At 38.5% G+C, this 16,147-nt stretch overlaps 1 protein-coding gene across 2 annotated transcripts; it reads right to left on the reverse strand.

Annotated features, from left to right (window-relative positions):
* Positions 1-5: 5 nt before the first annotated feature.
* Positions 6-15,871, reverse strand: tusc2b (tumor suppressor 2, mitochondrial calcium regulator b). 2 transcript variants are annotated; one of them, XM_061932299.2, is made up of 4 exons: positions 15,714-15,871; positions 12,323-12,579; positions 3,959-4,079; positions 6-881 (listed from the first exon to the last, which is right to left on the reverse strand). In XM_061932299.2, exons 2-4 carry the CDS (start codon positions 12,472-12,474, stop codon positions 816-818), a joined length of 339 nt encoding a protein of 112 aa, XP_061788283.1. In that variant the 5' UTR covers positions 12,475-12,579; positions 15,714-15,871; the 3' UTR covers positions 6-815. The 2 variants fall into 2 exon arrangements, with proteins under 2 accessions (XP_061788283.1, XP_061788284.1); XM_061932300.2 differs by having other exon boundaries at positions 15,718-15,859.
* Between the last annotated feature and the right edge of the window lie 276 nt (positions 15,872-16,147).

Consider the following 16,147-nt stretch of genomic DNA (forward strand, 5'->3'; position numbering starts at 1 on the left):
GTGGGGCATTTTTAAAGTGTAATTAAAAAACAATTATAATAAATTACATGTGAAATATGATATGCAGAAGCAGCAAAAGAAAACAGTGTCTCACAGCAGACGTCTCTACCGGTGTTGCAATTGTGTGAAAGCACGCCAAACTCATTGAAGCAAATCACTTTCAATTCAGGGCCTCTGATTGTCAGCTCCTTGTGTTACTGTTAGCAATCATCGGATCATTTCCCATGCATGACAAAGTAAAAGACGGAAAACAATTTAAAAAAAAAAGTGTGCGTCTAAACTCTCCCTTTCTAGATAATACCATGTGACGGTAAGAATCCCCCTCAAAGAGTTGAGGGAATCACACCTGCAAATAAACAGCAGCAACTGATTGAGTCTGCGTCAGCACACATACATGCATGCATACATACATACACACCATGTAAACCGAATATCATGATCTCCCAAATTGACGGACATCCTCCATTCTTCTTTAGGTGTCCTATGATGTGTTCCGACTGCACACAAAGCTGCTAACAACAGATCACATGCAGAGACCCAGCTCACATGACATCATCCTGAACACGGGTGTTCTTCATATATATATATATATATATATATATATATATATATATATATATATATATATATATTTAAATATATATATTATATGTATATATATATATATGATACATACATATATATATACTATATATATATATACACAGAGAGAGTGATGTGTTATTTGAAAGTGTCTGGTCTACAACTTTGCAGGGGTTAACCGCCAAACGGAGCTGACGTTGCAATTTTGTCTTGAGGACGATGCTCAAACGTCGTCAGGCTTCGCAGAGGACGACGGGGAAATCGACATGGATGCAAGGGTGGTCCAGCTTTATGATTCCCTGTGAGACACACAAATTGTGTACAACTTTTGAAGAGGTAAGATATTGTTGAAAGATGGTAGTCATCACCATTGAGAATTCTGAATTGCGTGAAGTTGATTGTTCATGAATTGCAGACAGTAAAATGTAGTGATGTAGCGATATTTAAATTCCATATCACGATTATTGTGACCAAAATTAGCATGGTTATTATCAGAATAAGGTTTTTTTGGCCACGTAAGTTTAACACACAAGGAATTTGACTTAAAGGCCTACTGAAACCCACTACTACCAACCACGCAGTCTGATAGTTTATATATCAATGATGAAATCTTAACATTGCAACACATGCCAATACGGCCGGGTTAGCTTACTAAAGTGCAATTTTAAATTTCGCGCGAAATATCCTGCTGAAAACGTCTCGGTATGATGACGTCTGCGCGTGACGTCACGGATTGTAGAGGACATTTTGGGACAGCATGGTGGCCAGCTATTAAGTCGTCTGTTTTCATTGCAATTTGTTTAATGAACAACGGAGACAGCAAAGAAGAAAGCTGTATTTGGTGTTTGAGTTGTATTGGCGGGTTATATGGACGGGGGGGGGGATTGATTGATTGATTTCGGAGATGTTTGTTATGCGGGATTAATTTGTGGCATATTACATGTAAGCCTGGTTGTGTTGTGGCTAATAGAGTATATATATGTCTTGTGTTTATTAACTGTTTTAGTCATTCCCAGCTGAATATCAGGTCCCACCCGCCTCTCACAGCATCTTCCCTATCTGAATCGCTCCCACTGCCCTCTAGTCCTTCACTCTCAATTTCCTCATCCACAAATCTTTCATCCTCGCTCAAATTAATGGGGAAATCATCGCTTTCTTGGTCCGAATCGCTCTCGCTGCTGGTGGCCATGATTGTAAACAATGTGCAGATGTGAGGAGCTCCACAACCTGTGACGTCACGCTACTTGTCTGTTACTTACGGTACAGGCAAGGCTTTTTTATCAGCGACCAAAAGTTGCAAACTTTATCGTCGATGTTCTCTACTAAATCCTTTTAGCAAAAATATGGCAATATCGCGAAATGATTTAAGTATGACACATAGAATGGAACTGCTATCCCCGTTTAAATAAGAAAATCGCATTTCAGTAGGCTTTAATAGACTGTACTCTCTTTTTTCAAAGTAAAAAATAAAAATTAACGACTAAGTATGTATATATATATATATATATATATATATATATATATATACATATATATATATATATATATATATATATTTTTTTTTTTAGTGTTGTCCTCATACCAATATTTTGGTACCGCTACCAAAATGTATTTCGATACTTTGATACTTTTCTAAATAAGGGGGACCACAAAAAAATGCATCATTGGCTTTATTTTAACAAAAAAATCTTACGGTACATTAAACATATGTTTCTTATTGCAAGTTTGTCCTTAAATAAAAAAGTGAACATACAAGACAACTTGTCTTTTAGTAGTAAGTAAGCAAACAAAGGCTCCTAATTAGTCTGCTGAAAAATGCAGAATTATTAATCTACTTGTTTACTGTTAATATCTGCTTACTTTCTCTTTTAACATGTTTTATCTACACTTCTGTTAAAATGTAATAATCACTTATTCTTCTGTTGTTTGGATACTTTACATTAGTTTTGGATGATACCACAAATGTGGGTATCAATCCGATACCAAGTAGTTACAGGATCATACATTGGTCATATTCAAAGTCCTCATGTGTCCAGGGACATATTTCCTGAGTTTATAAACACAATATACATTTAAAAAAACGAAAGATGTTGTGATGCCAAAAAATATCAATGTAATCATAGTAGTATCGACGAGATACGTTCCTGTACTTGGTATCATTACAGTGGATGTCAGGTGTAGATCCACCAATGGCGTTTGTTTACATTTTGACGCCGGTGAGCTACGGTGTGTAGTGAAACATGTTTAGCTATTCCTTGTCCTGCAGGGACGATACTTGTAAGAAACTTACTTTATTTGTCGCCATGGAGGCGAGGATTAGTGATTTAGAATTGGCTAAAACACTGCAGGGATGGACTTTAGCCGCTAGCTAGATAGCTAGCCATGTCTTAAAGCACCTCCTCCTGAGGGCGTTTCAGTGTTATAACTTCATCTTTATCATTTGTTTTAAGCCAAAATGCGTCCGTTCTCCCTTTTCTGTCTACACACTGTCTGTTTGTAAGTACTCCGTGATTGTGCACTGGCGAACATGCTCGTCTGCTCGTAAACCAGCAATGTCATGACGACGCATATACATATACATATATATATATATATATATATATATATATATATACACATAAACATACACACATGTATGTGTATATACATGTATACACATTTATTTATTTACACCATATATACACATACACACAACTTAGCTGTTCAGACAGTATTGTGTTTGTACAGGTTTAGAATGGGGTATTACGTTTCTTATTAGGGAAAGACAGTAATGTTTCTTGTGTTAATTTTAGCATTTAAGCTAGCAAGCAAATTAACACTACTCGGTCGACACTTTTATCAAAGTGTGGTTATAAATAATGTTTTTTTAGATAAGGTAAAACAAACCTTTGGGTGTTTTACCGCGGTTATAATTATTACCGCTTATCGTTACATTTATAGTACAGTTTTTTACACACATTTGGACCGCTACAATAACATTTTGACTGTCGCAAATAGAATTTCCGATTGACGCCCGTCTTCTTTGCGGTTTCGGTGCAGAATTTAATCGTACTTGTAGCAAAATTAAGTGCTCTATTTACAACTAGCAGAGGCGCTCTTAGTTCTCAAGAACAGCGTCCACGCGCAACTCAGCTAGCTCAATGCAACATTAGCATTAAAACAGGAGCTCGGAACATTCAGTGAGGGATAATTCGATCCTTTGTTTGCAAGCCTACGCACTGATGATACAGTGAACACTTAAGACAATTTTTACCCATACTAAATCGTTCCGTTTCCAGCGGTTAGTGCGGCAATCAACTGATCAGAAATTCTCCTTTTGTCGATTAATTAAATTAAGTTAACATCATCTCATTATTTTGTGGAGTAATCTCCTTACCTGAGGTGTCAAGTTTTTATAAATCCTTCTCAGCTTGGCTTTCTTACGCCCATTTTTTGTCACAATAGCCTCTTCATAGAACTCGTGGGCCAGGTCGCCATCTTCATCCAAGTATAAAGAACTGCAGAGAGAGTGATTGAGGGAGAGATAGATAGAGATAGAGAGATGAGGCAATATAAGGTGCTTGCAAATCTTCAGAGTTTTTCAAATGAGCAGATTGAAAGGGTTTAGGTGTGTTTATCATGCATGTAGGGGTGCAGGTTGTACACAGGAGGGGTCATAGCCCCAAGCAGCGCCCTCATTAAACCTTTGGACAGCCTCAGCATGGAATATGATCCTCCTGAGCCTATACGACTAATGTGACTGGGGGTCCTTAATATCATGGATACTGTGAAGGGAGTTAGAAAAACAAACCAGGAGAATTACATTTTCGATGTCCCTTACTGGCAACTTCATTTTTGTGTCAAGTCTGCATTAAGGGAGTGACCCACCAGTCGTTTCTCTTTATTTGTATATTTAAAGGTGCCATATGTATATATTTCATGTCAAGTCATCATTAAATGGCCCTGATATGTCAAAAGGCATTAATAGAGCATGTTCTTTTTGAATACCTTTATAACTGATAACAGTAGTTCAGCCGGGATATTCAATATTTCAAAATTAGATTTACTACCCCGAAATATTGTTATTGTTTTCATTTCAATGCCCCGCCCTCCACCGTTTGATCAATTAAAAAGTCTGTGAGTTAAAAAGTCTGTGAGTGTGTCACATCCAGGTTGCCAGTTACGCACCGCCCTCTTCGTCAAGCGACTGGCACTGGTAAAGTTACTAAACATGTCAGACCTTAGTAAATCCAAAAGGCGTCGTTACGATTCTCAACTTATTAATGACAAAGCCAGGAACAAAACGAGAAATTGTGTCAGGGATACCTTTGAAAGATGGAGACGATTGAAGGCGGAGAAGATGTTTTCATCTGACGCCAAACTTGCTAATTTCCTCCTTGCTAGGTAAGTCAGGCATTTACGTTTTCTTATTACTTGTAGTAAATGGAAATGGACATTTCGTATGTTAGCTATATTATTGTCCAATACAGTCTATGACCTTGTCTAACAAAGCTAGTATGTTTTTGCAACGAATGCTTCGCATGCTAGCCCGGTCAATGACACATCGACATATAGGCTAACGGGGGAAATATATGCCCGTTAACCTGTATGTCGATGTGTCATCCAACTGACAGGGCAATATATATTTCCGACAAATAAAACCTATGTGGATATGGGTAGTGTCCGTGCCTATTTCGTTCTCAATATGCTGATACCCGGGGGAAATGGGTTCCAACATTAGCACGGCTAATTGCGGTTTCTGGTACTGTATGTGCATCAGGCACATATGGGGTGGTATTTGCTTGGCACAATATAATGCATTAAATGTAATGATTTTCTACTTTGTGTATTGACATGGTAGTAGGCTATATGATTAATGCATAACGTGGTTTTTGCGTAACGTGGGTTGGCTCATAGAATTGCACTCTGCACTGAAAGATGGTGATGTGCGTACATGGAAGAGAATGCAGTGCGTCAGGTTGGATGCAACATGGAGTTATGCTGAACAAAATGTGGCGGCCATTTTAATGTTGGCCTTGGCTTGCTATCAAAGTAGGCCTTTGGGATATGTGATATATTATACATTGTTGTATATAACTATTTCCATGGTGGTCCGTGCGGTCAAACTAGACATTTTAGCAGGATAATGCCAACAATCTATCCCGATTACCGACGAAAATATTGCTGCGTAACTTTACAAATACATTTGGCTAATCGACATCAGTAAAATGTGGTATACCGGTAATTACTTAGTAAACCATCTTGCAAGAAGCATAAACAAGAGAAACCTACAGCGTAGGACTTGTCGATTGCCATTTGAAGTTCCTTGGAGTAGGATTTTGATTCGGCTGCGTATCTGGCAACCTCAGTCATGGAGAGTGTGAGGGGACTACAGAATGTTGACTGTGATTGCAGTACCATTTCTGGCCACATTACTACATATGGCACTTTTAATAATCGAGTTGTCCAGCTACAATATCGGTCCGATATCAGCAGAAAAAAAACCAGGTATCGGATTATATCAGCCTGCAACTAAAATAGATAAACCGATAAACAGGTTGCAACCTTTGGAGGGCCTTATAAGATAATTTACTTCAATACACTGTAAAACTAAACAGAGAAATAACGTATGTCAATATAACTTACATGAGATACAAAAAAAAGTTGTCTGTGACATTCCAACATAAAATAAATGGATTAAAACAAATTTGCTAGCTCAATGCTAGCTGGATATACTATACACATATGTAGTAGGGGTGTAAACATTTTTTATTTTCAAATTAATTGTGATTCTTGTTTGTAATGATTCTTAAACATCCATCCATCCATTTTCTACCGCTTATTCCCTTTTGGGGTCGCGGGGGCGCTGGAGCCTATCTCAGCTACAATCGGGCGGAAGGCGGGGTACACCCTGGACAAGTCGCCACCTCATCGCAGGGCCAACACAGATAAACAAACAACATTCACACTCACATTCACACACTAGGGCCAATTTAGTGTTGCCAATCAACCTATCCCCAGGTGCATGTTTTTTTGGAAGTGGGAGGAAGGAGGGAACCCACGCAGTCACGGGGAGAACATACAAACTCCACACAGAAAGATCCCGAGCCCGGGATTGAACCCAAGACTACTCAGGACCTTCGTATTATGAGGCAGATGCACTAACCCCTCTTCCACCGTGCTGCCTGATTCTTAAACAATTCAAAAAAATCAAAAATAGATTAAAAAAATAAAACATTCTAATTTTTTTTTTCAATCTGTCCTGCCCAGCCACTTAGGCAAATCATACTGTTGATGTAGATGATCATATCTACAGTACACCTTTACTTTAGCATCATTTAGAATCGAAAATCGATTCTTAATTGAATCGTTAACCCCAAGGATCAAATTGAATTGAATAGTGCTCAAAGATTCACAGCCCTACACTGTAGCATCAGCGCTTTATTAAAAACATGTTTATTATATGTTTGTGCTTTATTAAATGTTTGTGTAGATTTTTTCTAAACAAAACCAGTTTTCTTTAAAAAAAAGAACTGAACTTTTTGGGGAATTTTGCCTATCATTCACAATCATTATGAAAGACATGATGGGTGGATTTTTTTAATGCATTTAAAAAAAAAAACCGCTTACAACGGAGTCAATGGAAGCTCTACTATTACGTCCATAAAGTCAGATAAATAACCATTCAAAAAGCACCAAAAATACTCAATTTACATTTTGTGACTTGAATATTAACCAAGTATTAGTGATATTGTTTTTATAAACGCTAACACAGCGACCCCGAAAGGGATAAGCGGTATAAAATGGATGGATGGATAACACAGACAAACTATTTATAGCGGCGATATGATCACTTCCGTGTCTCCCTGTTTACATCATCGAGTGGTCTGCGGTTGCCTCGCTTCTTTGCAAATGTATTGTAGATCATAAATCAAGCCTCTCACCAGAAAAGTAGATGGCTGAAAATATAATCAGACAAGTTGAGACACTTTGGCAAGAACGACACAAAAAGCGCTTGTTCCCCCCGCCTCGTTTCTTCACGAGGATTATGAAACAATGTTCATGTACCGTAAATGGGAATATATGAACATCCTAGCAGTCGGCATACTAATGACAGCAGACCTTACACTTTAAGTGATGTTTAATTATGTTTGTTGGCTCTCAAAGTCTGCAGTGAGCAGAAATCCTGAATGAAAAAAAAGGAAAAGCAAACATTGTGATGTGTTTTTTGAAATTAATGCGCGGTTATGCTTAAAATGATCAAAATACGTAAATATGAAATTTTGTTATAAATGTTCCGTTACTACATTTCATATATACTTACATCTTTTGGATGTTTTTAGGGGCTCTATAGGCAGAATTGAACAGCTCCCATAAAAATCTGTCGTAATGTCTTTCATAATGATTGTGAACGATAGGCAAAACTCCCAAAAAGGTGCAGTTCCCCTTTAAGTAATATAATAAATTATTAGCTGTTTATCTACAAACCCCTTTTCCATATGAGTTGGGAAATTGTGTTAGATGTAAATATAAACGGAATATAATGATTTGCAAATCCTTTTCAACCCATATTCAATTGAATGCACTACAAAGACAAAATATTTGATATTCAAACTCAAACTTTATTTTTTTTTGCAAATAATAATTAACTTAGAATTTCATGGCTGCAACACGTGCCAAAGTAGTTGGGAAAGGGCATGTTCACTACTGTGTTACATGGCCTTTCCTTTTAACAACACTCAGTAAATGTTTGGGAACTGAGGAGACACATTTTTTAAGCTTCTCAGGTGGAATTCTTTCCCATTCTTGCTTGATGTACAGCTTAAGTTGTTTAACAGTCCGGGGGTCTCCATTGTGCTATTTTAGGCTTCATAATGCGCCACACATTTTCAATGGGAGACAGGTCTGGACTACAGGCAGGCCAGTCTAGTACCCGCACTCTTTTACTATGAAGCCACGTTGATGTAACACGTGGCTTGGCATTGTCTTGCTGAAATAAGCGGGCCGTCCATGGTAACGTTGCTTGGATGGCAACATATGTTGCTCCAAAACCTGTATGTACCTTTCAGCATTAATGGCGCCTTCACAGATGTGTAAGTTACCCATGTCTTGGGCAATAATACACCCACATACCATCACAGAAGCTGGCTTTTCAACTTTGCGCCTATAATTCAGATGGTTCTTTTCCTCTTTGGTCCGGAGGACACGACGTCCACAGTTTCCAAAAACAATTTGAAATGTGGACTCGTCAGACCACAGAACACTTTTCCACTTTGTATCAGTCCATCTTAGATGAGCTCAGGCCCAGCGAAGCCGACGGCGTTTCTGGGTGTTGTTGATAAACGGTTTTCGCCTTGCATAAGAGAGTTTTAACTTGCACATACAGATGTAGCGACCAACTGTAGTTACTGACAGTGGGTTTCTGAAGTGTTCCTGAGCCCACGAGGTGATATCCTTTACACACTGATGTCGCTTGTTGATGCAGTACAGCCTGAGGGATCGAAGGTTACGGGCTTAGCTGCTTACGTGCAGTGATTTCTCCAGATTCTCTGAACCCTTTGATGATATTACGGACCGTAGATGGTGAAATCCCTAAATTCTTCGCAATAGCTGGTTGAGAAAGGTTTTTCTTCAACTGTTCAACAATTTGCTCACGCATTTGTTGACAAAGTGGTGACCCTCGCCCCATCCTTGTTTGTGAATGACTGAGCATTTCATGGAATCTACTTTTATACCCAATCATGGCACCCACCTGTTCCCAATTTGTCTGTTCACCTGTGGGATGTTCCAAATAAGTGTTTGATGAGCATTCCTCAACTTTATCAGTATTTATTGCCACCTTTCCCAAATTCTTTGTCACGTGTTGCTGGCATCAAATTCTAAAGTCAATGATTATTTGCAAAAAAAAAAAAGTTTATCAGTTTGAACATCAAATATGTTGTCTTTGTAGCATATTCAACTGAATATGGGTTGAAAATGATTTGCAAATCATTGTATTCCGTTTATATTTACATCTAGCATCATTTCCCAACTCATATGGAAACGGGGTTTGTATTTTATGGAGGAATGTAGTTAATCATAGAACTGGCGCCCAATGTTAATAAACAAGTATTGCAGTGTTTCCCACACATTCATTTATTTGTGGCGGCCCGCCACGAAAGAATTACGTCCGCCACAAATGGATTTTTCGGCTTTTGACTCGCGCGACCGCTCATAAAAGCAATGGGACTGTCTGTGAATGTTGCTTGTAGTTACACCTCCGGTGCAGTAGGTGGCGGTAGCCTACTATGCATTGTAACTCCTCCAATAGCACTTAATTCACCTGGTGGGCCAGAAGAAGAAGAAGAAGAAGAAGAAGAAGAGGGACGGACGGACGGGATCAAAATACTCGCCGGCTACTTTTCATAATGATGGCGCTTCCTACGTTTCTACCTCAAACGTCCAAAAGCTGCTGAAAGCCTTGATCCAGGATGCCATGGGGAAAAGAACTTAAATGGTGCCTTTTGGCTACAGTTAGCAGCTTGGTGGCTCATAGCCGGCTAGCTAACGCTTGCTAGCGTGGTAGCATTGCTTCATTTTTACAGGTGTTCTAGGTAGATAGGTTATAGCTGCATCGCTCGCAGCTCGTCATATATTTAACGTTAATCCGCGATTTCTCCGAGCGTTTCACTGACGGTGAGCAGCCTGACGCTGCTTCATTAAAACCGCCGCTGTTTGACTCAGGGACCGGGCAGACGCACATAGTAACAGTCACGTGTTACAATACCGACGAGCTAACGTGTCCAGGTTATAACCCTGTTGTCAATAAACACACATGGACTGAAGCTAAATTGTCCACTGTCCACTGCAGCATGTGAATGCAATGAAAAGAATACAATCTGAGCCAACCAGCTGTTAAAATGTTGTCCAGGTTAATGTTTTGGCCATTAAAGGCCCTTCATTTCAAGATTTCAACTGTGATCGGGCTTTAAACAGGTGGCTGACCTGTTCAGGTGAGTGTAACTGCTACTGGTCAAATAATGTGAAATAGCATTTAATTTTACATGTATGCAATGCCATTTAAATGTAATTATAGATAATAATAATAATAATAATAATAATAAATACTGTGTAGTGTTGTAAATAGTCAACGGGAAGAATTTTAGTAAGATATAAGCCATGAGCACTACACAAATTTTGAAAATCAAGAAAAAAACCTAGGCAGGACAAGTAAAAATATTGGTGCAAGTAGATTTGAGAAGTTAGGCAAGTAGAAAAAAACCTTAACGTTGAACCCTGCATGTGTTGAGCTGCTGCCGCTTAAGGTTGGACGGCACTGTACATAGAGCGGTTCTGCTCGTTAGTAATAAATTCTAATGTTGGATGTTCACTCCTTCACACAGATGAGTATAGAAAAATATTTTCAACGGCCGAAAAGGGCTCGACTTGGAGAGGAGGTAGGCCTACAGTCCGGACCACAGGTGCAACCTGTTCAGCAGCAGCAGCAGGAGGAGGAGGAGGTTGACTGACTGTGGCAGGACACCTCTGCTTCTGTTTCACTTCATGTTGCTGGTAAATAATATGGTTGTAGTAGTAGGCTAAAGTTAAATTATTTAGTATTCACTAATTAAAGGGGCAGAGCTTTAAGAGACATTTTAGCTTTTATATTTTATAAGATATATTTTTTGTAAGAACCACAATTAATAAATATATTTCAGTGAATCACTAATTGTTCAAATCTGTATATAAATATGTACATAAAATGTTGTAATTATATTCCAACTCCGCGTTCTTCTTGGTCATCGCCGCTGCCGCCGCCACCCCCCCCCCCTAACGAATATAAGCTGGACATATTTGTACAGTATGTATGTAATAGGGGTGTCAAAAAAATGTTTATGAATCAATTGCGATTCTTATTTGTAACGATTCTTACTCGATTAAAAAATAATTATTATTAATTGTTTTTTTTAATCTGTCCTTTCCAGTCAAACAAATCATACTGTTGATGTATATGCCCATATTTGCTGTACAGATAAGTAACACCATTTTATTTTAAAGCGCTTTGTCTATTTTATGGAGGAATGTAATTAATCATAGAACTGGCACCCAATGTTATTAAAAAAGTATTGATTATGAATCGAGAATCGTTTTAAATCGAATCATTACCCCCAAGAATAGAATGGAATTGTGTGGTGCCCAAAGATTCACAGCCCTAGTATGTAATAAGTTTATATCACATATTAAATAAGTTTATATCACATATTAGTTTCACGTTTGACATTGATTTGTTGAAATGAATGGACTTTCACATACACATATTCAAATGTTGTGAGGTTCACCTATGTTAGCATGTAGTTCACATAGTCATGCTAGTGTTGCTAACAATTGTGTCCTCTTGTCCTTAGTCTTATGTTGATGTGTGTGATATTTAATTATGTTGGACAAGTGCAGAGTTACAGTGTGTATGTAAAAAGTGAACAAAGTACACAATGGCGCTTCTTAGAAATGCACACTGTATCGAAAACTAACACAGCTAAAAAAGCTACAAACACACAAAATATCATGTTCCCAGCCTGGCATACTAAAAGCCTTTTTTAAACGGTCTAAATTCCAGCATCAAGGCTAGATTTTGGACAACATACTTACAGTACATAATTGTGGGATCGGTCAATAAAATGCTGGTTTATACCATAAGCAAGGTAGCTAATGGGTAAAAAAAAAAAGAAAAAGAAAAGAAAAGCATCTGTGAAATGTAAATACATTTTGCGGAGGAGTCACTTACCTTCGTCGGGTAAACACAAAAGGTGTTGCACCCGGGAAACTTCGCACTCTCGCCAACATCTGCTCATTTGCATCTTTGGTTTGGTCGTCGCCACTGCCGCCTGAGCCAGAAAAAGGCCAAAATCCTTTGGACTTGGAGCCGCTACCACCCATCTTCAGCTGCAGCACATTATTTACTTGGGTCACAGAGCGGCCAGTGGTGCTTCAGTGTTGCTCTACCAGGTGGATGTGACACCATAGGATGCAACACCTGGGGAACTGACAAATCAAGAGACAACGATTATGTATTTTTAGTGCACGGGTACACTTTAATGGAAAATACTTTTAATATGTATTGTAATTAATCGATTTAAACTATTATACAAACATCGGGTCTGGTTCAAATATAGAGATGAGGGTCTTTAATTTGACCTGCTATTGTCTCAAAGTGTTTTATCGTGTGCTCAATGTTTCCTTACCATTATTGCTATGTTGTCTATTACCATTGTTGGTATTGTTCATTCTTCCTACATTGTTGATGCAAATAATTGTTACAGTGTAATAATTATTGTTAACTGTGGTAATGCCACTATGATACATTTGTATTATAATCCTTAAACAAAGTAACAGTGAAACTCAATGTACTAATCACTGAATTGAGAACTGGGGGTGGAATTAAATTAATTATCTTCTTCCCACTCCCTTTCAGGCAAAACTGGACCATCATGCTTACATACCGGTACTGTACATTACCTTTTGTACTATATTAATACGTGTTGTCTACCATGTACTTTTTTTAATGTCATTGCCTGAAATAAATTAATAAATGAAAAAAAAAAGAATGAAAGTCAGCTTTTAAGCTAGCCAGCAGTCAGCGCACTAGATAAGTAGTACTTTATTGATTCCTTCAGGAGAGTTGCCTCAGGAAAAATTAAATTCCAGCAGCAGTGTACAGAATTGAGATCAAATTTGAAAAATAAATAATAAATAGTAGGGGTTATTGTTATTGTTTTGCATCCCCTGTCATCCTGGTACCTCCCCCCAGAGAGGAGTTGTACAGATGGCGTGTGGGACAAAGGAGTTTTTTTAGTCTACTAGTCCTGCACTTGGGGTGAAGCAGTCTAGCACTGAACAGGCTCCTCTGGCTACTGATAACGCTATGCAGAGGGTGACTGGCATCATTCATGATGCTCATTAGTTTTTCCACAGTCCTCTTCTCTGCCACCGTCACCAATGAGTCCAGTTTTATTCCCAGCTAGCTGCTTCTCCAGGAAATGAATACAATCACTGTGTGAATCACGATTAATCATTATAATGGTAATCATTACATCCCTACTCCAAACACAGAAATGATCCAAACCCGAAAAACTCACACATTGGGGATAAAAATGCTGCAATTAAATAAACGCTGCAGGATAAAAAAAAATATTTAAAAAAAAAATGCTAAAGAAGACATGCAGGATGCTGACAAGAAAGTTGGCGGAGTGAAAATGTAAAAATGTTTTATTTCTAAAAATACTTTTTAAAATATTAGTCTTTAAAGGCGGATTTTCCTAGGTTTGGCACTCATGGTAGCCTCGCTAACTTCTGTTTTGTTCTGTGAACTTTCAGCATTTCTGTTATGCAGTTTTGACATTTGCAGCTTTACCTTTCCTTGTTTTTAATTCAGCAGCACTTGTGGTATGTGTGTGTGTTTTTAGTCTTGGATCATTTCGGCGTTTAGAGCTTTTTGGACGTTGCTCGCGTTTGCCACCGTCAGTGAGTATTACTAATAAATAGAGATGGTCGATATTATCGGCCGATAAATGCTTTAAAATGTAATATCGGAAATTATCGGTATCGGTTTCAATAAGTAAAATGTATGACTTTTTAAAACGCCGCTGTGTACACGGATGTAGGGAGAAATACAGAGCGCCAATAAACCTTAAAGGCACTGCCTTTGCGTGCCGGCCTAATCACACAATATCTACGGCTTTTCACACACACAAGTGAATGCAAGGCATACTTGGTCAACAGACATACAGGTCACACTGAGGGTGGCCGTATAAAAAACTTTAACACTGTTACAAATAAGCGCCACACTGTGAACCCACACCAAACAAGAATGACAAACACATTACGGGAGAACATCTGCACCGTAACACAACATAAACACAACAGAACAAATACCCAGAACCCCTTGAAGCACTAACTCTTCCGGGACGCTACAATATACACCCCCCCGCCCCCCACACACACACACCTCAACCCCGCCCCCAAGCTGCTGTTTTGAGGCACGTTAAAAAAAAATGCACTTTGTTACTTCAATAATAAATATGGCAGTGCCATGTTGGCATTTTTTCCCATAAATTGAGTTGATTTATTTTGGAAAACCTTTTTACATTGTTTAATGCATCCAGCGGGGCATCACAACAAAATTAGGCATAATAATGTGTTAATTCCACGACTGCATATATCGGTATCGGTCGATATCGAAATCGGTAATTAAGAGTTGGACCATATCGGACTATCGGATATCGGCAAAAAAGCCATTATCGGACATCTCTAGTAATCACTACATCCTTACTCCAAACACAGAAATGATCTCAACCCGAAAAACTCACATTGGGGATAAAAATGCTGCAATTAAATAAACGCTGCAGGATAAAAAAAATATTTTAAAAAATGCAAAAGAAGACATGCAGGATGCTGACAAGAAAGTTGGCAGAGTAAAAAGGTACAAATGTTCTATTCTTAAAAATATTTTTTTAAATATTAGTCTTTAAAGGCGGATTTTCCTAGGTTTGGCACTCATGGTAGCCTCGCTAACTTCTGTTTTGTTCTGTGAACTTGAAGCATTTCTGTCATGCAGTTGTTTTGACATTTGCAGCTTTACCTTTGCTTCTTTTTAATTCAGCAGCATTTGTGGTATGTGTGTGTGTTTTTAGTCTTGGATCATTTCTGCGTTTAGAGCTTTTGGACGTGGCTCGCGTTTGCCACTGTAAGGGAGTATTACTAATAAATAATGCATTAAAAACAAACCAAGGCAATTTATTATTTTTATCATACGCTAAACTACAGACACATACTGAGGTTTGGAGTCTTTCGGTTAGCTCGTAGGTCAGTAGCTAACACTTAGTTGGACAAGGTGAACACACCCTTACACGACTTGAGTGACGTCACTAGCTCAAAAACATGAGTTACAAGCAGGATTTGGTTGAGTTGAATAAAACGAGTGGTCCAGATATTAGGTAGATGATGTCAATATGACATGATGTGCTGTCGCGACTGAATAAACCCTATCAGAATATGGCATTGACTCAGGTCAGACCCGACTTATAGTAGGGCTTTGCAGCATGACGCTGTTAAAAGCTAACATTAGACGCTTCACAAACTCTTGACAGTTATGGCATTCGGCTTGGTTCAAAACATACCCACTCTATTTTATAGTCCAAAATGTATGTTTTCCTTGGCGAACTGGGCCCGATGGCTGGCTGATTTTGGCAGCACAATAAAGACCGAGCAGCACAAGTAGCTAGCTAGAAATGCTAGTGGGAGGGAGTTCTTCTCTCGTCGGCCACTGCTGATGGAGAGAGCCTCGTTGACATGTACTGCCCCCTACAGGACAGGAGTGAAATTGCAGTAATTGAATTACACTGTCAGAATCCTGCTGAGACCCACACAGGGCAGTAGATAGATAGATGGATGGATGGATGGATGGATGGATGGATGGATGGATGGATGGATGGATGGATGGATGGATAGATAGATAGATAGATAGATAGATAGATAGATAGATAGATAGATAGATAGATAGATAGATAGATAGATAGATAGATAGATAGATAGATAGATAGATAGTACTTTA

The sequence above is a fragment of the Nerophis lumbriciformis genome, linkage group LG38, assembly GCF_033978685.3.
Source record: "Nerophis lumbriciformis linkage group LG38, RoL_Nlum_v2.1, whole genome shotgun sequence".
Taxonomy (NCBI): domain Eukaryota; kingdom Metazoa; phylum Chordata; class Actinopteri; order Syngnathiformes; family Syngnathidae; genus Nerophis; species Nerophis lumbriciformis.

What these genes read in the sequence shown, in the direction of transcription:
- tusc2b (XM_061932299.2), bottom strand. Translation starts at nt 12,474, where the DNA reads ATGGGTGGTAGCGGCTCCAAGTCCAAAGGATTTTGGCCTTTTTCTGGC. An exon ending in TTTGTGTTTACCCGACGAAG is followed by an intron (nt 4,080 to 12,322) that starts GTAAGTGACTCC and finishes CTCTCTCTGCAG; the next exon opens with TTCTTTATACTTGGATGAAG. An exon ending in ATAAAAACTTGACACCTCAG is followed by an intron (nt 882 to 3,958) that starts GTAAGGAGATTA and finishes TGTGTCTCACAG; the next exon opens with GGAATCATAAAGCTGGACCA.